This window comes from Indicator indicator, chromosome 24 (genome assembly GCF_027791375.1).
Source record: "Indicator indicator isolate 239-I01 chromosome 24, UM_Iind_1.1, whole genome shotgun sequence".
Lineage (NCBI taxonomy): Eukaryota > Metazoa > Chordata > Aves > Piciformes > Indicatoridae > Indicator > Indicator indicator.
Window position 1 is genome coordinate 14,800,486 of NC_072033.1, and position 23,484 is coordinate 14,823,969.

A 23,484-nucleotide genomic window follows, 5' to 3' on the forward strand; every position below is an offset into this window, starting at 1 on the left:
GCTCTAAGACTGAAGAGTTGTTCTCTGGGCTCAGGCTGAGCTGGCAGCCCCCAGAGCTGGTCTGGAAAGTGGCTGGAGGCTCCAGCAGGTGGAGAGGTGAAGGCTGCTGTGAGGAGGAGCTGTCAGATTTAGCAGGTCTTGGCTTTTGCTGCTGCCTGTTTGCCTCTTGCAGGCCTAGAGCCTGCCCCTGGGTCAGTGCCAGGTCCTGCCAGCTCGCTTGTGGTTGTGGGGATGTCCTGGGGATGGCTGCTCTGTCTGTAGGATGCCTGCTCTGTCTGTATGCAGTCCTGACAGAGGCTGTACTGCACACGGGGCCATGCAGGCAGGTAACTCTGCTGGGCTCCCATCACCTCTGAGGTGCCTGGGCAAGAGCAGGTGGTTCCTGGAGCATGGGATGTTTGTGCAAGCTCAACAAGTTCTGCCTGATGGGTGCAGGAGTGGGTGCCACTCTGGCACTGGACATGGGCTCTCAGCTGGTTGCTGCCAGCATGGGCACAAAAGGAGCCCTACCTTCAGCATCCAGCAGAGCTTCCCTGCTGCAGCTGGGAGAGGGATGCTTGGAGACCTCGATGTGTGAGCTTACCTTAGCTGATCCCTTCTCAGCTTTTTGATCAGAGGCTTCCCAAGGGAACATCCCAGGGTGCCCAAGGGGCTGTGCAGTGCAGGTGCTGATGTGGGGGTGATCTGCCTTAGCTCTTACATGGTGGAAGAGCTGTGTGATGGCAGCAGGGGGAGGAGGAGGTGGGACAGACCCTTCCAGGGAAACACAGTACTTGCATTTCTTAGGCAGTTGTTTGGAAGGCAGGGAGCTGGTGTGGCTCTGCCTGGCAGGGATGCACCACAGCTTCACTGGGGACAGAAAGCATAAATAAGTTGACTCAAACTAGCTTGTTGCTGAAGAGCAATGAGGGGGATTCTCCTGTTATCAGCAGAGCTGCAGCCAGGGAGAATGAAAAGCAACCATGGTAACTGCTCGCTTTCTGCAGGGAACAACCTTTCAGCAGAGGAGAATTGAACTGGACTGGGGGAGCCTGTGCATGCCAGCTGCTCACTGCAGCATTGCTATCTCCACTGCCTCATCTCCTGCCTGAGTCCAGGCCAGTCTGGTGCAGAAGCATTCTGGCTGCCTGGCTTGCCTGCAAGCTATGGGCTTGTAGTCTCCTGACAAGGGAAGAGAAAGGCACCAGGGTCTGGAGCTCCTCATCCTCCATTTGGATGGTTCCAGCTCCATTTCTCCCTACTGTGACATGGGAACAAAGGCTGTTTCTAATTTGTGTGTACCTCTGGTGTTTGGGAATGTGATGGGTCTAGAGTTGGGTGCTGACATCTAGCAGTAAGCCTGGCTCTGGGATTTTCATGATGTGGGTCTAGCCAAGGCCAGCCTGTGAGATCCTTTGCACTGTATGGGTGGATGCACTGCAGAACAGAGGGACTTCTGATCCAGAATGTGGTACCACTGCTGGGGATCTTGTCCATCACACATCACCAGCCAGTTTTGTCAGCTCTTCACCCTGGCAGTGTTTTGCAGAAGAGTTTCCCACTTGGTGTGATCTTTCCTATGAGCAGCTCAGGGCTCTTCACCCCATCCTGCACTTCATCCCACCAGAGAGGGGACTGGTGCCAGTGCTTGACCTCCAGGGCAGGGAGGCTCAGGGCCTGGTGCTAGAGGCAGAATTATCCTCTCAGGTGTCCTTTCTCAGAGATGTCTGTGGGTAGGATTAGATTTCTCCTCCTTCTTCCCTCTGTTGTCTCTAGATCTCAGCCCCTTTGCTCCCAGCTGCATTCTCATGTCCTGGGTCCTGCTTTTGTCAAATTGAACATGATGTCAAATTAAAGCCATCACAGGGACAGTTGGAGTGAAGCACCCAGTTTAATGAGGCACTGTTGAAAATCAATAACTTAATTGCAGACATTTGATGGACTTTTATCCTATTTATAGTCCTCCTGCCTTGCTACGTGTAGAGCATGAGGATGTGGTGCTGTGTCTGGCTCTGGGCAAGTGAAAGCCTTTCCTCTCCCATGGCTGTGACCCCAGTGCAGGTCTGGTGCAGGGATGTGGTGCTGCAGTGTGGATCAGACCCTGCCTGGGAGGTCCCTCTACAGGCTGGGGGTTACCAGGTTGCTCATTGTTGGCAGGAAAGGGGCAGCTACAGTGCTAAAGTCTCCTCCTTAGGTGGTCCAGAGAGGTCTGCTGGAAGAAAAGGCCTCAGTTGTTCAGACCTGTGATCTGGAGCAGGTGTCCAGGCTAGACAGCAGCCCCAAGACAGCCCAAGGTCCTGTCCCTGCTGGTGCTCTGCAGGACAAAAAGGGCATTTGGGGTCCTGGCTCTCAGGCTTTTGTGGGCAGGCAGTGCTGCATTTGCACCCAGCTGTTTTCCTGTTCACCACCATGTGCAAGTGATGAGCACTGGCCTCTGCTTTCATGTTCCTCCAGTCCCTGGCCCTGAGGTTTCTATTTCTTTTCTCACCTCCTCCATGACTTTTTGCTCTCCCCCTTGTCCCTGCTGCAGGCACCTCGGTGATGCAGGTGATGGCATCTGATGCTGACGACCCCACCTACGGGAGCAGTGCCCGGGTAGTCTACAGTGTGCTGGAGGGGGAGCAGCACTTCACCGTGGACAGCAAAACAGGTGAGCAACACCCAGCAGGGCCAGGACATGGGGAGAGCAGCCTGTGCCATGTGCCCTGTGCCCTGTGCCTGCTTGGTGTGTGGCTGGGTGCCAGCAGGTCTGTGCTCCCGCACTGGCCGTGGATGTGCCATGGGTTGGTGTTTCTGGGTGTAGAGAGGAAGCTCGACAGCCCTGCAGGCTGCTGCCTGATTCCAAGCAGGCATGGAGCAAGCCTGGCAGCTGCCAGCCCAGCATGTCCTGCTTCAGCTGGCACTGGCCAGAGCCCCTCTGTGCTCTCTGCACAGGGCACCTCAAATCTCAGCGTGAAAAGTTTCAGGGCTGCACTGTTGTATTGCCAGGGCTGTGATTAAAGGTAACGCATTAAATTAAGGATTGGTTTATAAATGTTCTATTAATGTTTAATGAAAGAACAGTAGAAGCTGCCCCATTCCTTAATAACTTATAATGGAGTCTGTTGTAAAAGGCCTCTGCAATAAATCCCCGGCAGATGATGCTCTGACATACTGGTTAGAGCAGCCCATAACCAGGAGATGCTGGGGGTATATATTCTCCTCACCTCCCAGGAGTGTGACTCTCATTACCCTTAATGGGAGCCTTGCAGGCTTTCCGAGGAGGGAGAGCACTCAAATGCTAATCAGGGGTATTTAAGGCACAAAGCATGCAGTAAAGCACCCAGGTTTAATGAAAAACCGCCCAAGGAGGAGCGGGCTGGGGAGCTGCAGCTCCTGCTGGAAAGCTGCGTGACAAAGTCCTCTCCTCTGCCTCTGAACCGCAGTGACCCAGGCTGTGACCATCGGCGGGACTGCGGTGCCAGGTGTGCCAGGCTGACCCGTGGTGCTGGTTGGCGCTTCCTAGCGCTGCCTTTGTGTCAGGCAGTGGAATCTGCTCTGGTGTAAGGAGAGTGTAAGGAAGGTGCCTGAGCCTCTGCATGAAACCCTGCACCTCCTGAAAACTGCTCTGGGGTGTGTGGCCAAGCTAGCCCCGGCTGTGTGCCCTGGCTGTGTGCCCAGCCCTGGCTGCCCTAGGGGGAAAGCTCAGATTCAGTAGCTCCTGAGAGCAGGGGTGTCTGGTGGGAAATGCTGCTGTCTGGACAGAGGCTGGAGCAGTGGGGAGGGTGTGCAAGAAGCAGCTTGGGGCTGCCACCACTCCTGGCCCACAAGCTGCTGCACCTGGTCTTGCTTCTCTGCCAGGTTTGCTTTGTTCTCCCGGGGGCAGGGACATGGATGAGCAATGGCACAAACACTGGGAATTCAGGTGCCTGTGAGCTGCTTTTGATCTGAGGCAGTTCTGTGTGAGCAGGAGCCTGGCTGCTCGGATGGAGAGGGAGCACTGGGAAGCAAAATGCACAAGCCAGGACGTGCAGAGGCTCAGCCTCCCACAACAGCACTAATGCTCTGTATTAAGGCATAAACTAAAATATGCCTTGTGGGACTGTGGTGAGAATTAATGTCACTCTAGGAATCCAGGCTCCTGGATTCCTTGGCTTTTGGTGTCTTAATTCTCAGGCTGGCTGCCTCAAACACTGGGGCAGGGGTGGGAGGATGATTTACTGTTCTGCTTGCTCATGATAAAAGCAAACTGCTGACAGTCTGCAAAGAGCCCTCGGCCCCTCTCCCCTCCTGAGCATGTCACCTTCCAGAATATCTGTCACTGGTATTGGTGCTGACTCTGGTGAGGATGTCTGATCTGTGAACAGCTCTTGGCAGCTTCCTCACCTGGGCTCCAGGAGTGTGCAACTCTGTCCCTCAGCCACTTTAGATGCAGGTCAGTCTGTCCTGTGGGCCCCATGCCCTGTGGCAGTGCCAACCCATGTGGTCTCACTGCTGAGGACAGAGGTGTGTAGGACTGATGGTGCCAAGGGGACCTTGTTTCATCTTGTCTCTTTGGTACTGGCTAGGAGCCAGCACATCCACCCAAGCAAATCCCATCCTGCTCCCACTCTGCTCTTGAGCAGGTTTTTAGTGCTCCACGTGGAAATCCTGCTCTGATTGCTCTGGGTGGCCCTGCTCCTGCCCTGAGCATAAGATTTAATTATCCATAGCAGCAGCATAACTCTGGGAGCCACCGTTGTTATTAATGGCCATAAAAAGAACCATAAAACCCTGGCATGTTACATTTCTTATAATCTATGGTAATGAGGAGCAATTTGTTTCCCCTTTTTGGTTTTGACCTCCTCTTCCACCTTTGCAGGTCCCCCTGTGGCTGTGCTCCCCTGCACTCCATGTAACCTGGGGGTTCTCAACCAGCTCCCTTTGCCTTGCCTGTCCCTCACAGTGTAGGTGTTGCAGGTACAAGTGTGGTTTGCACACCTGAGGACAGGCTGTGGACCATGTGGGGGTGGCCTTGTTTGTCTCCTGTTCTCAGATGTCACTGGCTGTGGTATTCAGCTGGGATTTGGGATTTGATGGACCTTCTAAAGGCAGACCCAAGCTGTCTGGGTGCCATGCTCTGCCAAGTCCTGCCACATTCAGTGAGCCTTGAATTCCCATAGTGTCTCAGACCTCTTTTTTGAGGGAGATGAGCAGCTCAGGAGGGTGATTGAAAAGCAGTCTGGCATTTACGGTTATCTAAACCAGCTCCTGAGATCTAGAGCCTGTCTCTTGATTTGGAGACAGTTGGTGAGGGCTTAGAGGTATCTGTGCCAGGGAGGGCAGGACAAGAAATGTTGGCCTGCTGGGATGAAGGTGCTGGTTGTCTGTGTGCAGTCATTCCATCCTTACCTGCCAGCCTTGCCCTGTTTAGAAGCTGCCCACAGCCCTACTCTGGGGGTAGCAAGGGCAGAGTGGGGGAGCAGCTGTTGCTGGGAACTTGCTGCATTGGATGAGCTTGTGGGTTGGGGGGGTGGTGGGAGGCAGAAGGTGCTCCTCTGCTGCTCTTGCCAGTTTGTTAGAAATGTTGCTCACAGATTTTGGGGGAGTGTGGTTGTGTGCCCTTGTGGGTGTATGGAGCTCTGTGCCCCATCCCAGCAGCTCGTTCACCAGAGCTGTGCACAGGGATGAGGACTCTAAGCAGTCAGGTGAGGAGTCTGCAGAGAAGTGACACCTTTTGAAGGTGCTGGCTCTTGTCAGCAGAGCTGAATGATTGCAAGCCCTTTCCAGAGCCTGGTGCACAAACCTCAGCTGGTTTGGGACCTCCTGAGCTACAGCCATGTGTACTGCTCCACAACTTCCTGGCTTTGCACTTCGTGGCACGGAGCACTCTTGACTCCAGCTGGGAGGTGCCTTGTCTAGAGGGTCTCTGAGGATGTGGATATCAGAGCCTGTGGTGATGGGATTCCTGGAAGGCACTTACCTGCTGAGTGCTTTGTCCTGCTTTGTTTTCATGACCCAAAGAGTGTCTGCTGTTTGAGCAGGTTGGATGGTATTTATGTGCTGCTCTAAGTGTCCCCTTGCCTGGTAATTAGTCTGGCTCCTGCTGAAAAGCTCCATGTGCCTGGTACCAGCAGGTGTGCCACTGTGTGTCTGCATCATTCAGCTCTAACAGATGCTGACAAGAGCTGGGGAGATGAGCCTGAGCTGGTTTTTCTTGCTTGGTTAGCAGTGTCTGGGAAGGATAAAGTTTGGCAGTTGTTCTGGCTGGAAAGAAGGTGAGTCTTGGGAGATGACAGCAAGGACTCTGCCATGTTCTGCATACAGCACTGGAGGTCTCTGCCTCTTCTGTCTCTGCATCCTGAGAACAGGTCTGCCACCATCACCTGCTGCTGCTTTTACAAAGTCTCTGGGTTTGGGACCAAAGGCTGTCCTGGCTCGAGGAGATGGAACTTGCTGCTGGTGAGTGTTTGAGGCAGCAATGGTAGTGACATGTGCAAGGAATTGGTGTTGGAGTATGTTTGGAGACCCTGATTTTGCAAGACCTCTAGCAAAGGGGCAGTGGTAGCTCAGCCTAAAAGCCAAAACCAGCGTGACCCTTGTGGGAGCAGCCTGGAGCAGCCCATCAAACTGAGGGGGAGCAGCCTGGAGCAGCCTGGAGCAGCCCATCAAACTGAGGGGGAGCAGCCTGGAGCAGCCCACCAAACTCAGGGGGAGCAGCTTGCTCAGTGACACTCCTGCTGGGGCTCCTGGGGCGTGGGGCAGCTCACCTGCACCAGACCTCACTCGTCCAGGGTGGGCTGGACAAGCAGCACCTTGGCAGGAGGTGCTTCTGCTCAGTCTGCACACCTGCCACAGACAGGGGGTCTGCCTTCCTCATGCCTTTGGAAGCACCAGAGCCATCTGGGGCCATTTGGCTGCTCTGCACGTGCCAAGTGGCCTGGACTTGCTCCTTGCTGGGACGAGTGACCTTGGAGGTGTTCTGGGAAGCGCCTGAGCACTCCCTCCCCATCCTGCCTGGTGTATTGTGAGCTGTATCATTGCAAGCAGCTCCGTGAAGTCATTACTGCCTCAGTGAATGCAGGAGCTCCTTCCCTCTCATCCCAATTCATCACTATTGTGCTGACATGAATCACTTTCATTATAAAACGCTTCAGACCCTGTTAATTAACAGAATTGCTTAAACTTCACTGAGCTACTGCATGCCCAGAAATAACAGTTGGTATTCACAGTGGAGTGGCAGGAGAGGGCCATCTGCGCGACCAGCTGAGGCCAGCCCAGTGCAGCCCTGGGTGCTGTGCAGGGCCAGATCTGCTCTCACATGGGAGGTTCCAGTTCTCCTGTGCCTGGAGGCACCTTGGTCACCCCCTTCTGGCCCCTCAGATGAGGGGGTGGGGGCTCCTGGCCAAATGGCTTCCTCTGAGCAGACCCAGGATGAGCAAGGGCGCTGGTGCAGACCCTGGACCCCATCCTGCCTTCCCCTGCAGGGGCTGGGATGCTCCCCAGCAGAAACTCTGCAGTGCTTCATGCTACATCTCAGCTGCACACTCACCAGGAGCATGGCCCCTGGAAATCGAGGGTCAGGAGGGCGGAGAGTTAACCAAGGGGTGCTGGAAGTGCTGCAGAGCTGGTGGGTGAGACAGGACCTCCTCTCCAGTCATTGGGGCTGCAGGCAGTGGGAGCCCGGATAACTGAAGAACTGAAATGACAGAGGGACAAGGGAAGCTGGGTGGAACTGTGCCTGCCTGTGAGAACTGAGGTGCTGCAAGGATCTGAAACAGTTGTTATGTCTTTGTAATAAATCCTAACAGTGGTAATTGTAGGCATAATTGCTAGTTTTAGAAAACAAGGAGGGATGAACGTCTTCGGAGCCTCCAGAACAGCCTTGCCAGCTCCTGCTGAACTCATAACGTCATGCAAAGCTGTAAGGGGGGAGAATTTCATCCTCCAGCTCAGTGGCATTTCTGACTGCCTTTGGGCCACAGCACCAGTGGCTCCTTGGCATGAGCTATCCACTCACAGCCTTTGCCAGGAGATGCATCAAGTCATTGCAGACAGAACAGGGAAACTGTGGCAACCTGCTGGCCGTGGAGGGCTAATGCCTGGAAGCATTGGGCTGTGTCCCTGAAGCCACATCTTGTCTCCTTGCAGCCTGCTGGTTCCTAGCTCACCCCTCCCTGCACTCAGGTTGTGCTGAAGGCTTCCCAGAATCATCTGCCTGGAGCCAGGTGCCTGGATGGCTGCGGTGCTCTGCCCTGCTTGCTTTGTTCCATGCCTGCAAATGTCTTGCAAGCTGCTGAGGGCAACTGGATGGTTCTCTGCTGTTGGCTTAGCAAGGGGGGAGCTCCTTGTTCCCTCTAGGTCAAGCCCCGCTCACTAGAGACCCCAACCACACAGCCAGGGCAAGTGGTAAGAGAAAAGAAAGCTGGATTTGGCAGCTCACAGGAGGAGGAGGAGGTAAAGCCAGTTAATAGTTAACAGAAAAGCCTGGAAGAGAGAGCAATTACAAAAACATAATGTCTGAGTCTGTGGGAATGTTAAACTGAGCTAGAGGGGATTTTGAGCTGATTCTTAACTGTTCTGGGGTGTTGCTGGCATGGTGGGATTGGGAATGTGCCACTGATGTCCTTGTATCCATGTTTGCTCTCCTATACACCCCTGGTGCCACCTCAGGGCAGAGTCATTTCTTTCTTCTCTGTTTCCATGTGAATGAAACCCTGGTGTGGTGGAAGTCGTTGCTTCTGCTGCCAGCAGTGCTCTGGGGTTTACTGCTCTGTCTTTTGCCTTGCATTCCTTTATTTTGCACTCCTGGTCGTTCCCACCAAGCTTAGGTGGCTGCTGGAGACCTATAAACACTTGTTTTTAAGAGACTTCATTTCATCAATGCACACAGAGGTCCTGTTGAGCTTTCTATGGTGTCCAGGTGCTCAGGTCGTGACACAGAGCCATGTGCATCACCTCTGGGTTCCTTAACTTACAGGGACACTTGCAAATGAGGGAGCTTGTGGAGATACATTGTCCTCCCCTCATTCTCCAGATGGGACAGGAGGGCCCTCCAGGCACCTGTGACATGGAGCTTGGGCTGGAGCAGCTATGCTCTGCAGGAATGCTGTGGCCAGCCTGGCTCCTGCCTGAGCTGATGAGGATAAGTGGGGCTGCTGCAGAGCTGTGCCAAAGGGGTTTCGTGACTCAGCCTGGGATGTTTCAGAGCCTTTCTCTGAAAACCTTGAGGCTGGCCCCAGTGCAGCCTCTGCATGAGAGCTTTCACTCCTGTGCCTCTGGCCCTCACCAACCCTTCACCCAGCTCCTGGCCTCCCTGGAGAGAAGAAGAGAGCTGGAGTTTAACCCTGAGAGCTGCTGGCAGCCCTCAGTGGGAGCAGCAGTCAGGGATCTCCAGGCACAGCATGCCTGGGAACCAGCTGCACAGACTTGCTAGGATCAGCCTGTGGTCATTCCTGGGCTTCAAGGGTGTTTTCAGGACCTCCTGGACTGGTTCTCTTCAGGTGGTTCCCTTTGCACTCCTTGGTCAGCTGCAAAAGGCTTCTCTCCCTCTCACACTGGGACCCAGCAGATGTTGGTTGGTGCCAGCAGCATGCTCCTATGGCAAGGGCAGCCAACAGCACTTTGGGCTGGGTTAGAAAGAGCTGAGGGAGGTGACCTGTCCCTTCTACTCAGCACTGGTGAGATGACCTGAGTGCTGTCTGGCTCTGGGCTGCCAACTGTGAGAGACAGGAGCATGCTAGGGTGAGCTCAGGGATGGGCCATGAGGGCTGGTGAGGAGCATCTGCCACATGCAGAGAGGCTGGGAGCTCTTAGCTGATCCTGTACAGAGCCAGGGCTTGGAGGAGGCAATCTCCAGCAGCTGCTTCCAGCCTCAGCCCATTTGGCCCTGCAGATCTGTGTGACCTGCCTGTGCTCCTGGTTTCCAGGTGTGATCCGGACGGCCGTGGCTGACCTGGACCGCGAGACGCAGGACCGGTACGAGGTGGTGATCCGTGCCACCGACATGGCCGGGCAGCTGGGGGGCCTCTCTGGCTCCACCACTGTCACCATCGTGGTCACTGATGTCAATGACAACCCACCACGCTTCCCTCAGAGTAAGTCATGCCAGCAGTGAGGGTGAGCACTGCCCTTTGGCCTGGCCCTGGCCCCTTGCGAGTGGTGGGAGCAATGCTCAGCCCTCAGCACAGTCTGCAGGGTAACCCAGCCTGGCTGCTCGTGCCACCTGCAGGCTGGCAGTGCCAAGGTACCACAGCACACAGCCCCTTACCTGGGTGGAGATGCATCCCTGCCTGGCAGTGTGACCGCACGCCACGCTGCAGGTGCCAGCCCAGGGCGATTGCAGGGCTGGTGCTTTCCTGAGCCCTCTCTGAGCAGTGCTGGGGGGAGCAGCTTTGTCTGTCCTGCTGCTGTGTCCTAGGAGTTTGGACAGGGACTCAGCTGCTGGTACCTCCTGGCTGCTACATCAGAGCCTGTTACACTGCCCCAGTATGAGGCATGGTGACACTGCCCACCTCAGAGACCAAAGCTTTGTCACAGGACAGCTCCAATCACTGCTAGTGACCTGTGGCTCGAGTTGTGTCTGGTCTGGGACCCTCCCCGGGAGTGGGGAGGAGGTGGCTCCTCCTGCAGAGTGAGGCTGTGCAGTTGCTGCAGTGCAGAGGCCAGCTGCAGGGGCTGGCAAAGCAGGAAAGGAGCTGCAGCTGGAGGAGGCTCAGCTCTTCAGCTGCATCTCCTAGAAACTGGAAATGGTGAAGTCTGCAAAGGGTCTGAGGGTTCTGCAGGGCTACAGCCAAGCAGAAATCAGCCTTTGATTCCCCTGGCACCTTGAAACATTGCTGCACTCTGCACCACAGACAATGGTAGGGTTAGGGCAGCCCTCACAGCCTGAGGCTGTCCCCAGGGGGACCTGTGAAGGCTGTGCAAGGATGGAGGGGGTTCAAAGGCAGAAGCCCTGACCCTGGCACCTTTTCCTCCTGCAGAGATGTATCAGTTCAGCGTTGTGGAAACTGCCCCCGTGGGCACTGCCATCGGGAGGGTGAAGGCAGAGGACTCTGATGTGGGGGAGAACACAGACATGACCTACCAGGTGAAGGATGAGGAGGGCATGGAGATGTTCAGGGTCACCACGGACAGCAACACCCAAGAGGCTGTCATCACGGTACAGAAGGTGAGAGATGGCTGGGCAGGGAGGGCACAGCCCTCCGAGGGCCCTTTGTTCTAGGGACTTCTGCTGCTGCATTCCAGTTGAAATCAACACTGCTCTGAGCACTGCTCTAGCAGCAGCAGTTGCATTGCTGTGCCTGCTGCAGGTGCAGGCCTGCCTCTGCTGCCTGGATGGCAAAACACAGAGCTGTGTCCGGGGGAAAAGGCTGAGAAGGAGCAGGAGCAACAGCACTCTGCTCAGGACTGTGGAGTGGAGTGCTTACAGCCATTATTGATGGCACCTGTTAGGGGAGAAATATGCTCACCTAATTCCTTACCTGACCAGCAGCACTTGACAGAATCTGCTTTTGGTGGCAAAAACAATCAAGCAAACACTTGATGCAGGCAGGAAAGAGTGATGGCTCCCCGAGGCTGCTGCATTCAGCTCTCCTCCTCTGGAGCAGTGAGAGCAGAGGGTGATGAATGCTCAGAGCCTGCTCATTCTAGCACACAGAGTGCTGCCTTCCCACTGAGTCCTGCCTGCCCACACCCTGGACACCCTACCGGGGGCCCTGGGGAGAGTGGGATGGAGCCTGCTTCTTACTCCTGCCCACCTTGGTGTGGGTGTTGCTGGTGGGAGGGCAGAGCAGAGTTCCCAGCCTCCTGCAGAAGCACTGTAGGGTGGGGGGGAGCAGGTGGCTGTGGTGTCCCTGATGTCTCCAGGGAAGGAAGGAAGGAGCAGCAAGGGATTCCTGGGGCTGGGTATGATTAACCTTCTCCTCTTGTCCCAGCCTCTCGACTATGAGTCAAAGAAAGTGCACACTGTCGTGGTGGAGGCCCTCAACAAGTTTGTGGACCCACGGTTCGTGGACCTGGGCACCTTCCGGGACCAGACCATTGTGCGAGTCTCAGTGCTGGACGTCGACGAGCCCCCCGAGTTCCGCCCCCCCTCCAACCTGATGGAGGTCCAGGAGGACGCCCACGTTGGCTCTGTGGTGGGGGTGGTCACAGCCCTGGACCCAGACACAGCAAACCACCCTGTCCGGTGAGCCTCACACCTTGCTTCCAGCAGTGGGCAAGGCACAGGCCTGGCTGGGGGGTGCGTGGCTGGGGCAGAGGAGGAGGAGCAGTGAAGGTGGAGGTGTCGAAGGTGGTAGCCTGTGGGACAGGTGCCTGGTGGGTGAGTGGCGACCTGTGCACACCACAGGCATCTCACACAGTGGCCAGCTCATGGGTGACAGGGATGTCACTGCAGGCCATGGGTTCCTGAGTGGCAGGGCAATGGCAGGGAAGGTGGCAGGGTGATGCTTGCACATCCTTGTTGCTGCCAACAAGGTGTCTGCAGCAGTGCCTGACACAGGCCAGGTGAGCAACCAGCACTGATAGGAGGGCAGCAATGAAGGGTGAGAGCTGAGGTGAGGCTTGGGGGTGCAGAGGCACAGCTTGGCTGTGTGCGTGCATGAGCACACAGGGATCAAAGATCAGAGCAGTTTATATTTGGGCAGGGGACTTAATCCAGGCCTAGCAGCTTATCTGCACAGGACATTTCCCATTTCCAATTAATTTGTGGCTAAAGAGATTTTACCTTGTTAAATTGTTATTTCCTAAGGCAACAAAGCAGCCTTCTGGCTCTGCCAACTGGCCGGAGTCAGGAGCAGCTGAGCTGGAAAGCTGATGTTCAGAAAAATCCTCCATGTGTGGAAAATTTCCTTGAAATGTGTGTTCTGGTGCCAGGTGATGGCAGGGCTGCAAGGCAGTGGAGGTGGCTTTGCATCCCAGAGCCCTGCAGGGAGCCAGCATAGCCCAGGCAGCTTTAAAGTGGGGCACAGCAGGGACAGGGATGTGGATGGAGGAGGACATGGCCAGGGAGAGCTCAGACCCGTTTGGTAATGTCCCAGTGTGGCTGCTTGGGGTGCTGAGCTCCAGTGCTGTGCAGCTGTCATGGGAAGGGCACTGGTTCAAGGTGGAGCAAGGGTTATCTCCCAATCTTTGTGGAAATGAAGATTGAGATGTTTAAAAAGCTCAGAGGGAATTTTACACATGGAAAGCTGCCATCTGCAGATGCCTGGCAGCTAGCAGGGAGTGTTGTGTCACAAAGCTGGGTACTGAAGGTTGTCTTCGGGGTGAATGTGAATTAAATCAGCCTTGGCACGCCAGGAACTCCCCATTGGAGCCTTGCACCATTGGCACTCATCAGTGCTATCTGTTGGACACTGTTCTCAAAGTCCCTCTGCTCACCTTGTCCTGGGGCTGCCCTCTTCATTTAGGCTGGGTCCAGTTTCTCTTTGTGGCCTGCCCTAAGCACGTGGCTGTTGGCTGGAGCTCCTGGGACGTGTGCAGGCTTTGGACACGTGGTGTGGTTGCTCTGGCACTTGGCTGTTCCTAGCAGTGCTATGGAACACAGATTTTATTTTCTGATCTGTAATTGTAGGAAAGGTGCCTTGGGGACAGAACTATTCTCATCCTCATTTTTTTTTTTCTCTTGTTCTTTGAGCTGCTTCCCTCTGGAGCCTGTTGCATTGTTTGCAGACAGAACAAAAGCAAGCAGTGGAGTCAGGCTTTCTACTGCTGTGCAGAAGGGACTTGGAGCAGAGAGAAGTAGATTCAAGTACTCTGCAGGAGCAAGAGGGTTAGAACCCAACCTTTGCTGTGCAAGTGTCTCTCTTCTAGCAAGCTGAGTGCCAGACAAGGCAATGCCTCGTGCTCAGGCCCGAGGGCTCGGCCAACAGAACTCCCTGCTGCAGCTTGGGAATTGCAGTGTGTTCTCCCTTATCAGGCTTGATGCATTCAAATCTGTGTCTTCCCTCCAGCTACCCCTGGGCAGGGAGCTCATCCTATGTCCCTCATGCTCCCCTGTGGTGTTTGATCTCTCTCCATTCACCTCTTCAGTCCCCTCTGTTCTAGCAGAGTCTGCTGCTGTGAGGAGTGGCAGCTCAGTCCCTGTCTGATGCCCCTTTGGTGCTTGCCCAGGGAGGGTGGGTGACCCTTCCTGGCTGTCGCAGCATGTACCAAGTGGAGGCTAAGGTCGAATTGGTCATGCCAATGTGGCACTGACGCAGGAGGAAGGTGCTGCTGGATTTTTCCTGCTTTCCTGTCCTCTGGCTAGCCAGGTAATTTAATAAAATACTCTGCCACGTAGGCTGCTCACAGCTTCAAAGTGGTGCACAAACATTAATCCAAGCCTGCTGCAGCACCCTGCCAGGATGTGACACTCGCCCATCAGCAGGAGCCAGCAGTAAGTCGCCTTGCATCTCAAGTGCACTGCTCCAAAATGCAGCCACAAGAAGCCAGCACTTGTACCTCACCTTTGATACATTAGAGAGCATCTGGGCTTGACAGCACGACCAGCATTTGATCCTCAGCTCCTTGAAGTTGATGTGAACCCTTTCAAGCTGCAGCAGTTCAGTGGATCCCTTTAACTTACTGATCCTTGTCTGCTGGAGGTGGAAGCGAAGATGTGGCTGTGCTGCTGCAGTGGCTGCTGCCTCCTGGACTCTGCTCTGTCTGTTGGCTGTGCCCTGTAAGTAGGGGAGAGCCACAGCCTTCTGTTGTGATGAGATGCATTCTCCCCTTGAGGCAGGAAGGAACAAGGATTGCCAGGGACAGCAGAGCAAAAATCAGTTCTGTCAGCGTTTCCAGGTCCTGCTGACACCGGGCTGCCAATAACAAGGTTTGGGAAGTATTTTTAGCCAAATGGGAAAGGAGGTGCCCTTGGCTCTTTGTTTCCACCCCCAGGCCAGCACACGGGGCTACACCACCCAACCTGAAGCAGCTGCTGGAGGCACCTTTCAGCTTGGCACTCCCCTGCCCTCCTGTGCTCCACTTGCTTGTCCCACAAGGTTGTGGTCGCTTGGGGTGAGAATGAATTCCTTCCAGATGAGCCAGGCTGGGTCACAAAGTGACTAGTTACAAGGATGTGAGGCTTGTGGGGGGCTGACTCCCCAGTTCTCATCAGGCATCCCTGAGGCATGGCTCTCTGCCCCTCTCCTGGCTGTGTGTGGCTGTAGAGCCCCTGGCAGGGTTTGCCCAGGTGGGAGGAAAGCTGGCACTGGGGTGCCCGGTGAGCAGCCCTTGCTGTAGCTGCCTCAGAGGGACAGACTCCCTCCAGAGTGATGCTAAGGGGCTGCCTGTGTCCTCAAGGGGAGCACAGAAACCCCCTGTCCAGGCAGGAAATGGCTTTCCAAAGGACCAGAGCTTTTTATTCCATTCCATCCTTGTTTGCTGCTGAACAAAACCTGGAATCACTCTCTTTTTTTCAGAAAGACTTTGATTTCCAGTTGGCTTTTTGGCTTTAGCTGTACACATCCTGGGTGTAGTGTGGTTTTTCTCAGCTGAGCCATTGTGTGAGGTAGTACAGTGATAGACTGTCTGTGTGTGTGAGGCTGTTTGTATGGGAGCCTTTTGTTTTTCTCTCTGCAGTGGGAGCCTGTGCTCTGATTGCGTGCATCCTAGCCTTTATCTGCACTGGGAAGACATTGCTTGGGATTTAAGGTTCTCAGAGATATTCTTGTTTGGCATTCACCAAATCCATGGACATGTGTTGGACATGGGCATTTATAGACTCCAACAGCACAGCAAGAACTACAACCTGCTTCCACACAAAAGAGAGAGGAGGGGAAAAAACCCAAGCACAACAAAAACCTTTTCACAGAGTGTTTGAAAAGCTCCCTATTAACAAAACACATGGCAGAAAATGTGCTCCTCCTTGCATTCAGGGTGGGGGTGAAGGGAAGCAAAACTGCTTGAGAAATGCACTCAGGAGAAAGATGAGCACCAAGAATGCTGTCGAGATTAAACAGTCACTTGTAACATCCAAACCAACAGGCAGTGCCAGCAGGAGGAGAGGAGAAGGGCTGACAAGGTCTGCATGCCAAGCAGAGCTGGGGACTGCAGTTCAGAGAGCAGGCACCAGCCAGCTGCAGGGGGAACTGAGCACACAGCCAGTCCCTGGAGCACCCAGGGGTTAGTTGTTGCTTCTCCCCAGGTGAGAAGCACTGCCTGACTCTGTGGGAGGGCTGAATATCACAGTATCACAGGACCTTAGAGGTTGGAAGGGACCTCCAGAGATCATCAGGTCCAACCCTGCTGCCAAAGCAGGGAGCACCCAGGGTAGTGCATCCAGACAGGTTTTGAATGTGTCCAGAGAAGGAAACTCCACAACCTCTCTGGGGAGCCTGTTCCAGTGCTCTGTCACCCTCACTGTGAAGAAGTTTCTCCTCATGTTGAGGTGAAAACTTCTATGTTCAAGCTTGTACCTGTTGTTCCTTGTCTTATTATTGTGCACCACCAGAAAGAGATTGCCCCCCTCCCTTGACACCCACCCCTCAGATGTTTACGGGCATTGATCAGATCCCCTCTCAGTCCTCTCAAGACTAAACAGCCCCAGGGCTCTCAGTCTCTCTTCATAGGGGAAATGCTCAATCCCCTAATCACCCTCATGGCTCTCTGTTGGATTCTTTACAGCAGATCTCTGTCTCTCTTGAACTGGGGAGCCCCAAACTGGACACAGGATTCCAGGTGTGGTCTCACCAGGGCTGGACTTCTAGGGGTGGAGAGGCTTGTGATGAACAGCAGAGACCTCAGCTGGTAAAGGTCATACTGCACAAAATGCTGCACACTGAGCACAGTGGAGAGCTGCTGAGTGGATCTGGCTGCTGTGGCACAGGGATAGCCATGGCCTCTTGGAAGGGGAGATTGGTGTTTTGTAGAGCAGGTTGATCAGAGCTCTGAGGGGGTTGTGGCTTTGCAGGCATGGATGGACATCCCTGTGCTCCCTCTGTCCTCAGATCCAATGCCAGCCTGGTGCTCCAGGGCCTCCACAGCACTTGGTGCAGATGGAGAGTCTGGACTGGCCACCTGCACAGTCACAGCACCTAGAAACAGGCTCAGCCCTGCTCTTGTGGGAAGTGCAGGCAGCACTCAGAGCTCTGTCCCCTTCCCTTGATGCAGTGTGGAGAAGTTCTCTGTAGTGGTGGTGACAAAGGGACCAGATTTCTGGTTTGGTTTGTACCCTGCCTTAGGGTATGGGCAGTCAGTCCTCAGCAGACAATCTGGAAGTGACAGAGGAGAGTTTTAGCAGCAGAACAATTAGAAGCATAAGAAAAGGCTACCAGCAGCATGAGACAGAGCACTGCCCCACCAGCCTCCTGCCCTCTGGCCATGCAGGCAGCCAGTGGCAGATGTTTCCAGGCTGAGGGAAGTCTCCCATTTCCAACTGGGCTTTCTGCACAGCTCCTTCTGGCAGACATCTCTGTTTATGCAGCAGTGACCAGAGTGTGAGCAAACCAGGGATGTTCTCACCTGAGAAGCAGGGAAGGCTTGTGGAGAGTGAAGCACCATCCTGAGCTCCAGCACTGGCAAAAAGTGGAAGAGAAGACAGGATGTGCTGAAGGCCAGGTGATGTGGCAGAACAGTGCAATCAGTTATGCAAATGCAGCAATTATGCTCCTGGAGAGAGATGTTATCCCAGTTTCTGTCCTTCCTTCTAGCAGTACCTTGGACTGATGTGTCCAAGTCAGCACAGCCAGACCTCTGCTTTCCCTTTGCAGTGAGTGAGCACAGAGTGGATGAGAGACTGCAGTGTGTGCCAAGACAGTGTCACTGTCCCTCCTGGAGTTGGCTACAAGCCTGGAGAGGCTGTTTCCAGCTGGGCGTTGGGGCAGAAAATGCCAGGATGGCTGGAAGTCCCTGGCAGTTGGTTCAGAGGTGCCTAGGCTTGTACCTGGCTTTGTGTGGCAGGTGTCCATCACCTGCAGATGCAGGGAGGGGGCAGGAAGCCAGCCCTGCAGGTGCAGAACATGCTGCACTGTGCAAGCGTGCAGGTGAAGTTTAGAGGGGTTTGGAACACTTTTCCTTAATTCCAAGTGTGTGCTGTTGTGTTTTATCTCTCACTCCCCTGCCTGCCTGAAAGGGAGAGAGCTAGAGAACATAACCTGGTACCGTTTAATGCTTTAAACAGCACAGAACTGCCTTTGTTTGTGCCTCCACTAGAGCCAGAGCTGCCCAGCTGTGTGGAGAGGTACCCTCAGGGGGACTCTCCTTTGCAGCTGGTTCCCCTCAGGGCATGGGACACAAAGGCAGGAGGCCATCCATGCCTCTGTAGAGCCCTTGCATGCAGAAGGCAAGCTGCTGTTCTTCAGCTGCGAGCCTTGTGGGGTGCTGGACCAGCAGACCACAGCTGGACTGTGCCAGGTGAGACGAGCAGTCAGGGAAGGAGCCCTGCAGTGTTTGGAGCACCTCCACCATCCTGAATATGCTTCCAGCCAACAGCCTGTGCTGCTCTGCTTCTCTGTCTGGCATGGCCTCTCAGCACTGTCCTGTCTCCTCAGCTCTCCAGCTTGCTTTGTCCCTGTATTTGTCTTCCTTGTGTTGCTGGACATGTGACTGAGGGCTTTTAATTTATTCACAGCCATCCTTTTGGTAATTTATCCTTTGTACTCTTTGCTGCCTTGTATTATTTAATTCTGTGGAGCACTTGGGGATGTGGTGTGTGTGAAAGCTGCTGTAGCAATAACATCATGCTGGATTGTTTGTGATTTGCAGACCTCCTGGATTCCTAACCCTTTACCTCAGCTGGACTGGGCTTTCCTTCCAGCCCCATCCCTGTGGAGCACACATCTAATTATGGCCTGATTTGATGTTAGCTTGCTTTGTTCCCTGTGTAACATGGGTAATGGCTGGAAATGCAGGACATGCCCCTGGGACTGACTGTGTGGGCTCCTGGTGCCATGGCTAAGGCATGGGGCTGAGCCTTGAGTGCCTGCCTCTTCTTTTGGGAAGAGCTGGGAGTCATGGCCTCCAGAGCTGGCACAGGGAGTGGGTGGACTTGTGGCATCCAGGGAGAGAGTGTTTGGAGCAATGCTGAAGCATCTGATGGAGAAGAATGAAAGCTTTCTGTGAAGGGTCTCTGCTGAGCAGCTGATGCCAGTCAGAGCTGGAGGAGCTGTTGAGCTTTCTCCTGTGAAACTGAGAAGCCAAAACTAGGGCAAATCTCAGGGCTGCTGGGAATGCTGTGCTGATTGGGAGGATGCTGGCCACTCCACACCTCTCTGCTTCCAGGGCATCAGGTTCCCATCAGAGGAGGCTTTTCCCCTTGCCCACAGTCGATGTCCAGTTCTACTTTTTGCACTGAAAGCCACAGTTCAGTTTTTCTTCAGCTCTGGTCTTGCACCTGGCAGAGGTTGGGCCTTCGTGTACCACGCTGCAGCAGAGGAGGAAGAATGGTGACACAGGAACAGTTCCCTCTGCTCCTGGGGCTGATGGCCAGGTTGGGCTTGGTGCCTCCAGCTGACAGCTTTCCCTTTGGCCTGCTCTCAGGTACGCCATCGACCGCAGCACAGACGCAGAGAGGATCTTCGACATCGATGCCAACACAGGTGCCATCGTCACAGGGAAGGTCCTGGACCGGGAGACGGCAGGGTGGCACAACATCACTGTCCTGGCCATGGAAGCAGGTGAGGAGAGGGTGCTGAGAGGAGCAGGCAGGCTGTGCTGGGCTGGACTGGGGCACAGAGGGAAAAGGGGGAGCTCTGGGTACATTCACCACAGAGGTGACCAAAATCAAATGCCAAGGAACACTGAAAGGAAAGAGAAACTTGCAGCAGCACTGAGTCTGGCATCTCTCCAGGCAACCTAAAAATACCCTTCCTGACTCCAACACTGCCAAGGGAGTGTGGTCCAAGTGTGTTTGATGAACACTAATCAAATTTGTTATCTACCCACCAGCTCTGCCAGCCAGCCCAGCAAAGCTGGCACCACGTTGGCACCTGCTGAGCAGTTCTGGGGGGCCCGGGGGCTTTGTGCTCAAATCAGCTGCACCCCACTGCTGCAGCCATCTGCTGTGGGCAGTTGCCCCATCAGCTGGAGCCCTGTGGCACAAGTGGCTGCCAGCACTCACTTCTGCTGGGGACTTGTGGTGGCTGGGATTTGCATTCTGGATTTGCAGCTTGGGATGCCTCCCATGCCCTTCCTCCTTGGTCTCCCTGCCTCTGGTGTGGCTGCAGGCACGGCAAAGAGCAGAGGAGAGCTCCCAGCACTGCAGCAGTGGGAAGAGCCCGCGGGGGCAGAGTGTCCCTGTGCTAGGGATGGGGAGCAGTGGTGCTGCCAGTGTCGGTACCACCAGGCTGCTTCAGCTCCAGCTGCAGTGCCTGACCTTGCCCTGCAGCCTTTCAGGAAAAGCCTCAGGCAGAGGAGGAGGTGGAAATTCTTTTGTCCTCTTCTGAAGTCAGCTCCTTTCTGACCCTCGCACAGAGCCCTGCAGATGGTCCCTTCCTTCCCTCCCGGCTGTGCTGTTCTTGAGCTGTATTTACAGTAGCTGCCACATCTGCTCACACCCAGCTGGGAGAGCCCCAGGGAGGGTAAGCAGCTTCAGTGGCTCCGCAGGGTCTGTTAGTTTATCCTCCCTCGGCACAGTGGCGGCGACAGAGCCTGGTGTGGATGCTTCCAGCAGAAGTTCTGTTTATCTTTTCTTCTTTACTTATGAAAGAAAAGAGCAAACCCGGGTCCTGCTGCTCAAAGGATCTCTGAATAAACTCCTCTTGAGGAATGAAAACAGTAGCAGCAAAGAGGAGGCTTTGCTCCTCTGCAGGTGTTCTGCTGTGGGTAGGAAGCTGCCCTGGGCATCCTGCTGCCCTCCTTCGTGTTTGTTCGGAGCCTTGGCTCAGGGGCTCTGCAGGTCCCCGTGCACAGCAGTGGATCTGGCCCCGTGGGCCCCAGGGAGTGCTCTTCTTTTTCTGAGCCTGAGGATATAAAGGGAGCTTCAGTCCCAGGCACCCTGCTAGGAAGCAGAAAGGCATTGCTGTATTCTTCACAATTTTGGATGCAAAAGTCACCAGGGAGACCTGGGACCTGCTGTGCTCTGCCACCCCATGGCAGCTGGTACTGGAGCTGCTTTGGCTCAGAGCACCTTCTGACACCTGCAGGTGTGTACCAAAGCCTGTGAACAGGACCCTTCCCCAGGATTTGGTCACAGACACCCCTCAGGAGTTCTGGTTCTCATTTCCTCGCTCATTCTTGAGCAGGATAATGCTGTTCACACTCTAGGACCTGGGTCAGGGCCTGGCTTTGGAGTCAGAGATTGGCTCCTGCTGCAGTGGCAGCTGTCTGCTCCAGTGGGGTTGGGCTGCCAGGGTGCAGGCCTCAGTACCCCAGGAGAGGAGGAGCAGTGCCCCTGGCCAGACCCCACTACCCAGGGGGATGTCTCTGGCTCTGCAGCATGTCCCAGGATCCCCCTGCACTGGTGCTTTGTGCCTGCCTGTACTGGTGACCCCTGCACTGTCTGGCTGCGGTGCTGTTTTCAGCCCTGCCTGGCATCAGGCAGTGGTGCCCAGGCATGCCAGCATGCCAGCCACACCAGAGAGGGGGTAGCTCATTGCAAATTTGCAGCATACCCAAGGGGTCTACAGGAAGGCTCAGAGCCAGGGGAGGGGGGATCAGGGCACAGCAGCACAAGTCAGCCTCCAGAGGGAAGGAGAGGTGACAATAATCAGACAGACAGCAGCTGCACGCAGCAGCAGGGATCTCAGAGCAAGTCAGTAAATGCTGCAGCTCCCCTCCAGCAGGGAGCCTGTCAGGCTGCATCGCTTCAGCAGCCCAGGAGCCTTCAGTGCTCTGCCTTCTCCTGTCACTGAGCTCTGACTCATCCATTTTAACTGCCCAGACGTTCCTCCCAGTCACATTATCCTCAGCGTTTTGTAATCATGAAATATTAATGACTGATATTGAAGTTAAAGAGCAATCCGTGTCCGAATCCTCTGGTGGGAAGGGCACTTGTAAAGGTAGAACCTTCCCAGGGACAGAGGGCTTTTGGTGTGGGGCCCTGCAGCAGCTGGCAGGCTGGCACCAGCTGTGGCAGTGGGAGCTTGAGGCATGGGGTGGCACACAGGTGTGTGGGGCCAGGGGCAGCTGGCAGGGCCCTGTGGTGTTCACTGCAGGCATGCAGGTTGCAGCTGGCTGCTGCAGTCTGCTGCACAGCCAGGCATGACGTTGCCAGCTCGGGTGGAGGCAAGTGGCAAAATATTCTTTCCCTTTCAGCAGCAGAGGGAATGGATTGAGCTCACAAGGCATCCTAACTGCCCAGGCTCATGCCTGCTACCCTGGCTCCTCAGAGCTGGTGGGTAGCTGTGCCCTTTCCCTTCCCACAGCACCTGGGCAGGGGGCCTGGAGCACCTTGGACCAAGGACTTGTTTCTAGCAACCTCCTCAAGCTGTTGGCCCTGCCTGCTGGCGGGACTGCCCAGGAAGGGTCTAGGCAGCAGCAGCTGAAGGGCAGCTTGGCCCTGCCAGCACTGTTCTCACAGGCAGCCTCTCTGTTAGACTTGAGCAGCTCAGTACAAGAGCTGATCCCTCCCCCTCTCTCCCCCCGACCTTTGGGAGCCCCCTCAGACCCAGTGCTGCTGTGGCAGAGGCTGTGTCTGGGGGCATGCACCCCTCCTGCAGAGAGCCAAGGAGTGCAGGCAGGGCTGAGGAGTGGTGAGGGAAGCTGCAGCACTGCCTGGCTGCCCCTGGGGCTGGCTGGGCTGTTGGCTGCTGCCAGGGGGAGCAAGGGGCAGGACCCCTAAGAACGGGCAGTGCCCAGGGGGAGCCAGCTTGGCCAGCTGTTGATCAACTCTGCTGATCAGCAGAGTTTGGTCTTGCAGCATGGAGGGCAGTGGGAAGCATGGGGGTTGTTCAGCAGGTCTGCCCTGGGAGCAGGCCAAGCGTTCCCAGAGATAAATCTTCATCTCCCTCGCAAGCTGTTTACCTTCCTTGGGCTAATATTAGTGATTCCCTTCCTGTTTCCCTCTTTGCTCATGTTAAATGATGAGGCCTTGACTGCTGTGTCCACTGCTGGTAATTGAGATGATAAATCTTCCTGCTGGAGGCTGGCTGTAATCAGAGCATTGTGTTTGGATGCGATTTAATGACTCTCATGCTGCCGAGTTTGGGCAGGACTCAGGAGAGGTGAGAGCCATTTATATATTCCTTAACTGCTGCTTCCACTTTGCTTCCCCTCAGCTGGGAGCCACAGCTCCAGCTCCCAGGCTCTGATGTCCAACGAGCTGAACCCCTGGCATGGCCCTGCTCCGTCCTTGCCATCAGTGCAGCCAGGTGGCCATGCTGACAGCTTGGCAGCAGCCTGTGCTTCACAGCTGTGGCACAGGCACTGCAGGACAGGGTGCCTCATCCTGCCCCATCTTTGGCATCTTGTTCTCCCCATTTGCTGAGAGAGGGAGGAGTAAATTCCACCCCTGCCTCTTCTTCCTGCTTCCCTACCAATGTGAATATGTTGAATTGAGAATTATACCAATTGAGCCTTGATGCAGAAGTGAGTGGGGGCGAGTGCACCAACAGCCTCCAGGAGCTGAGAGCCACCTCCAGGTGCTGCAGCCACCACCAGCAGCTCACAGTCCTCTGGGCTTTCCTC

General features: G+C 55.1%; 1 protein-coding gene across 1 annotated transcript in view; it reads left to right on the forward strand.

The window, feature by feature from the left end:
• Positions 1-23,484, forward strand: part of CDH22 (cadherin 22) — a 43,236-nt gene that overhangs the window by 9,253 nt on the left and 10,499 nt on the right. The window contains exons 3-7 of the mRNA XM_054391959.1: positions 2,510-2,629; positions 9,867-10,034; positions 10,920-11,107; positions 11,874-12,127; positions 19,399-19,535. Of these exons, the coding sequence (XP_054247934.1) occupies positions 2,510-2,629; positions 9,867-10,034; positions 10,920-11,107; positions 11,874-12,127; positions 19,399-19,535 (867 nt within the window). The remainder of the gene's footprint in view (positions 1-2,509; positions 2,630-9,866; positions 10,035-10,919; positions 11,108-11,873; positions 12,128-19,398; positions 19,536-23,484) is intronic.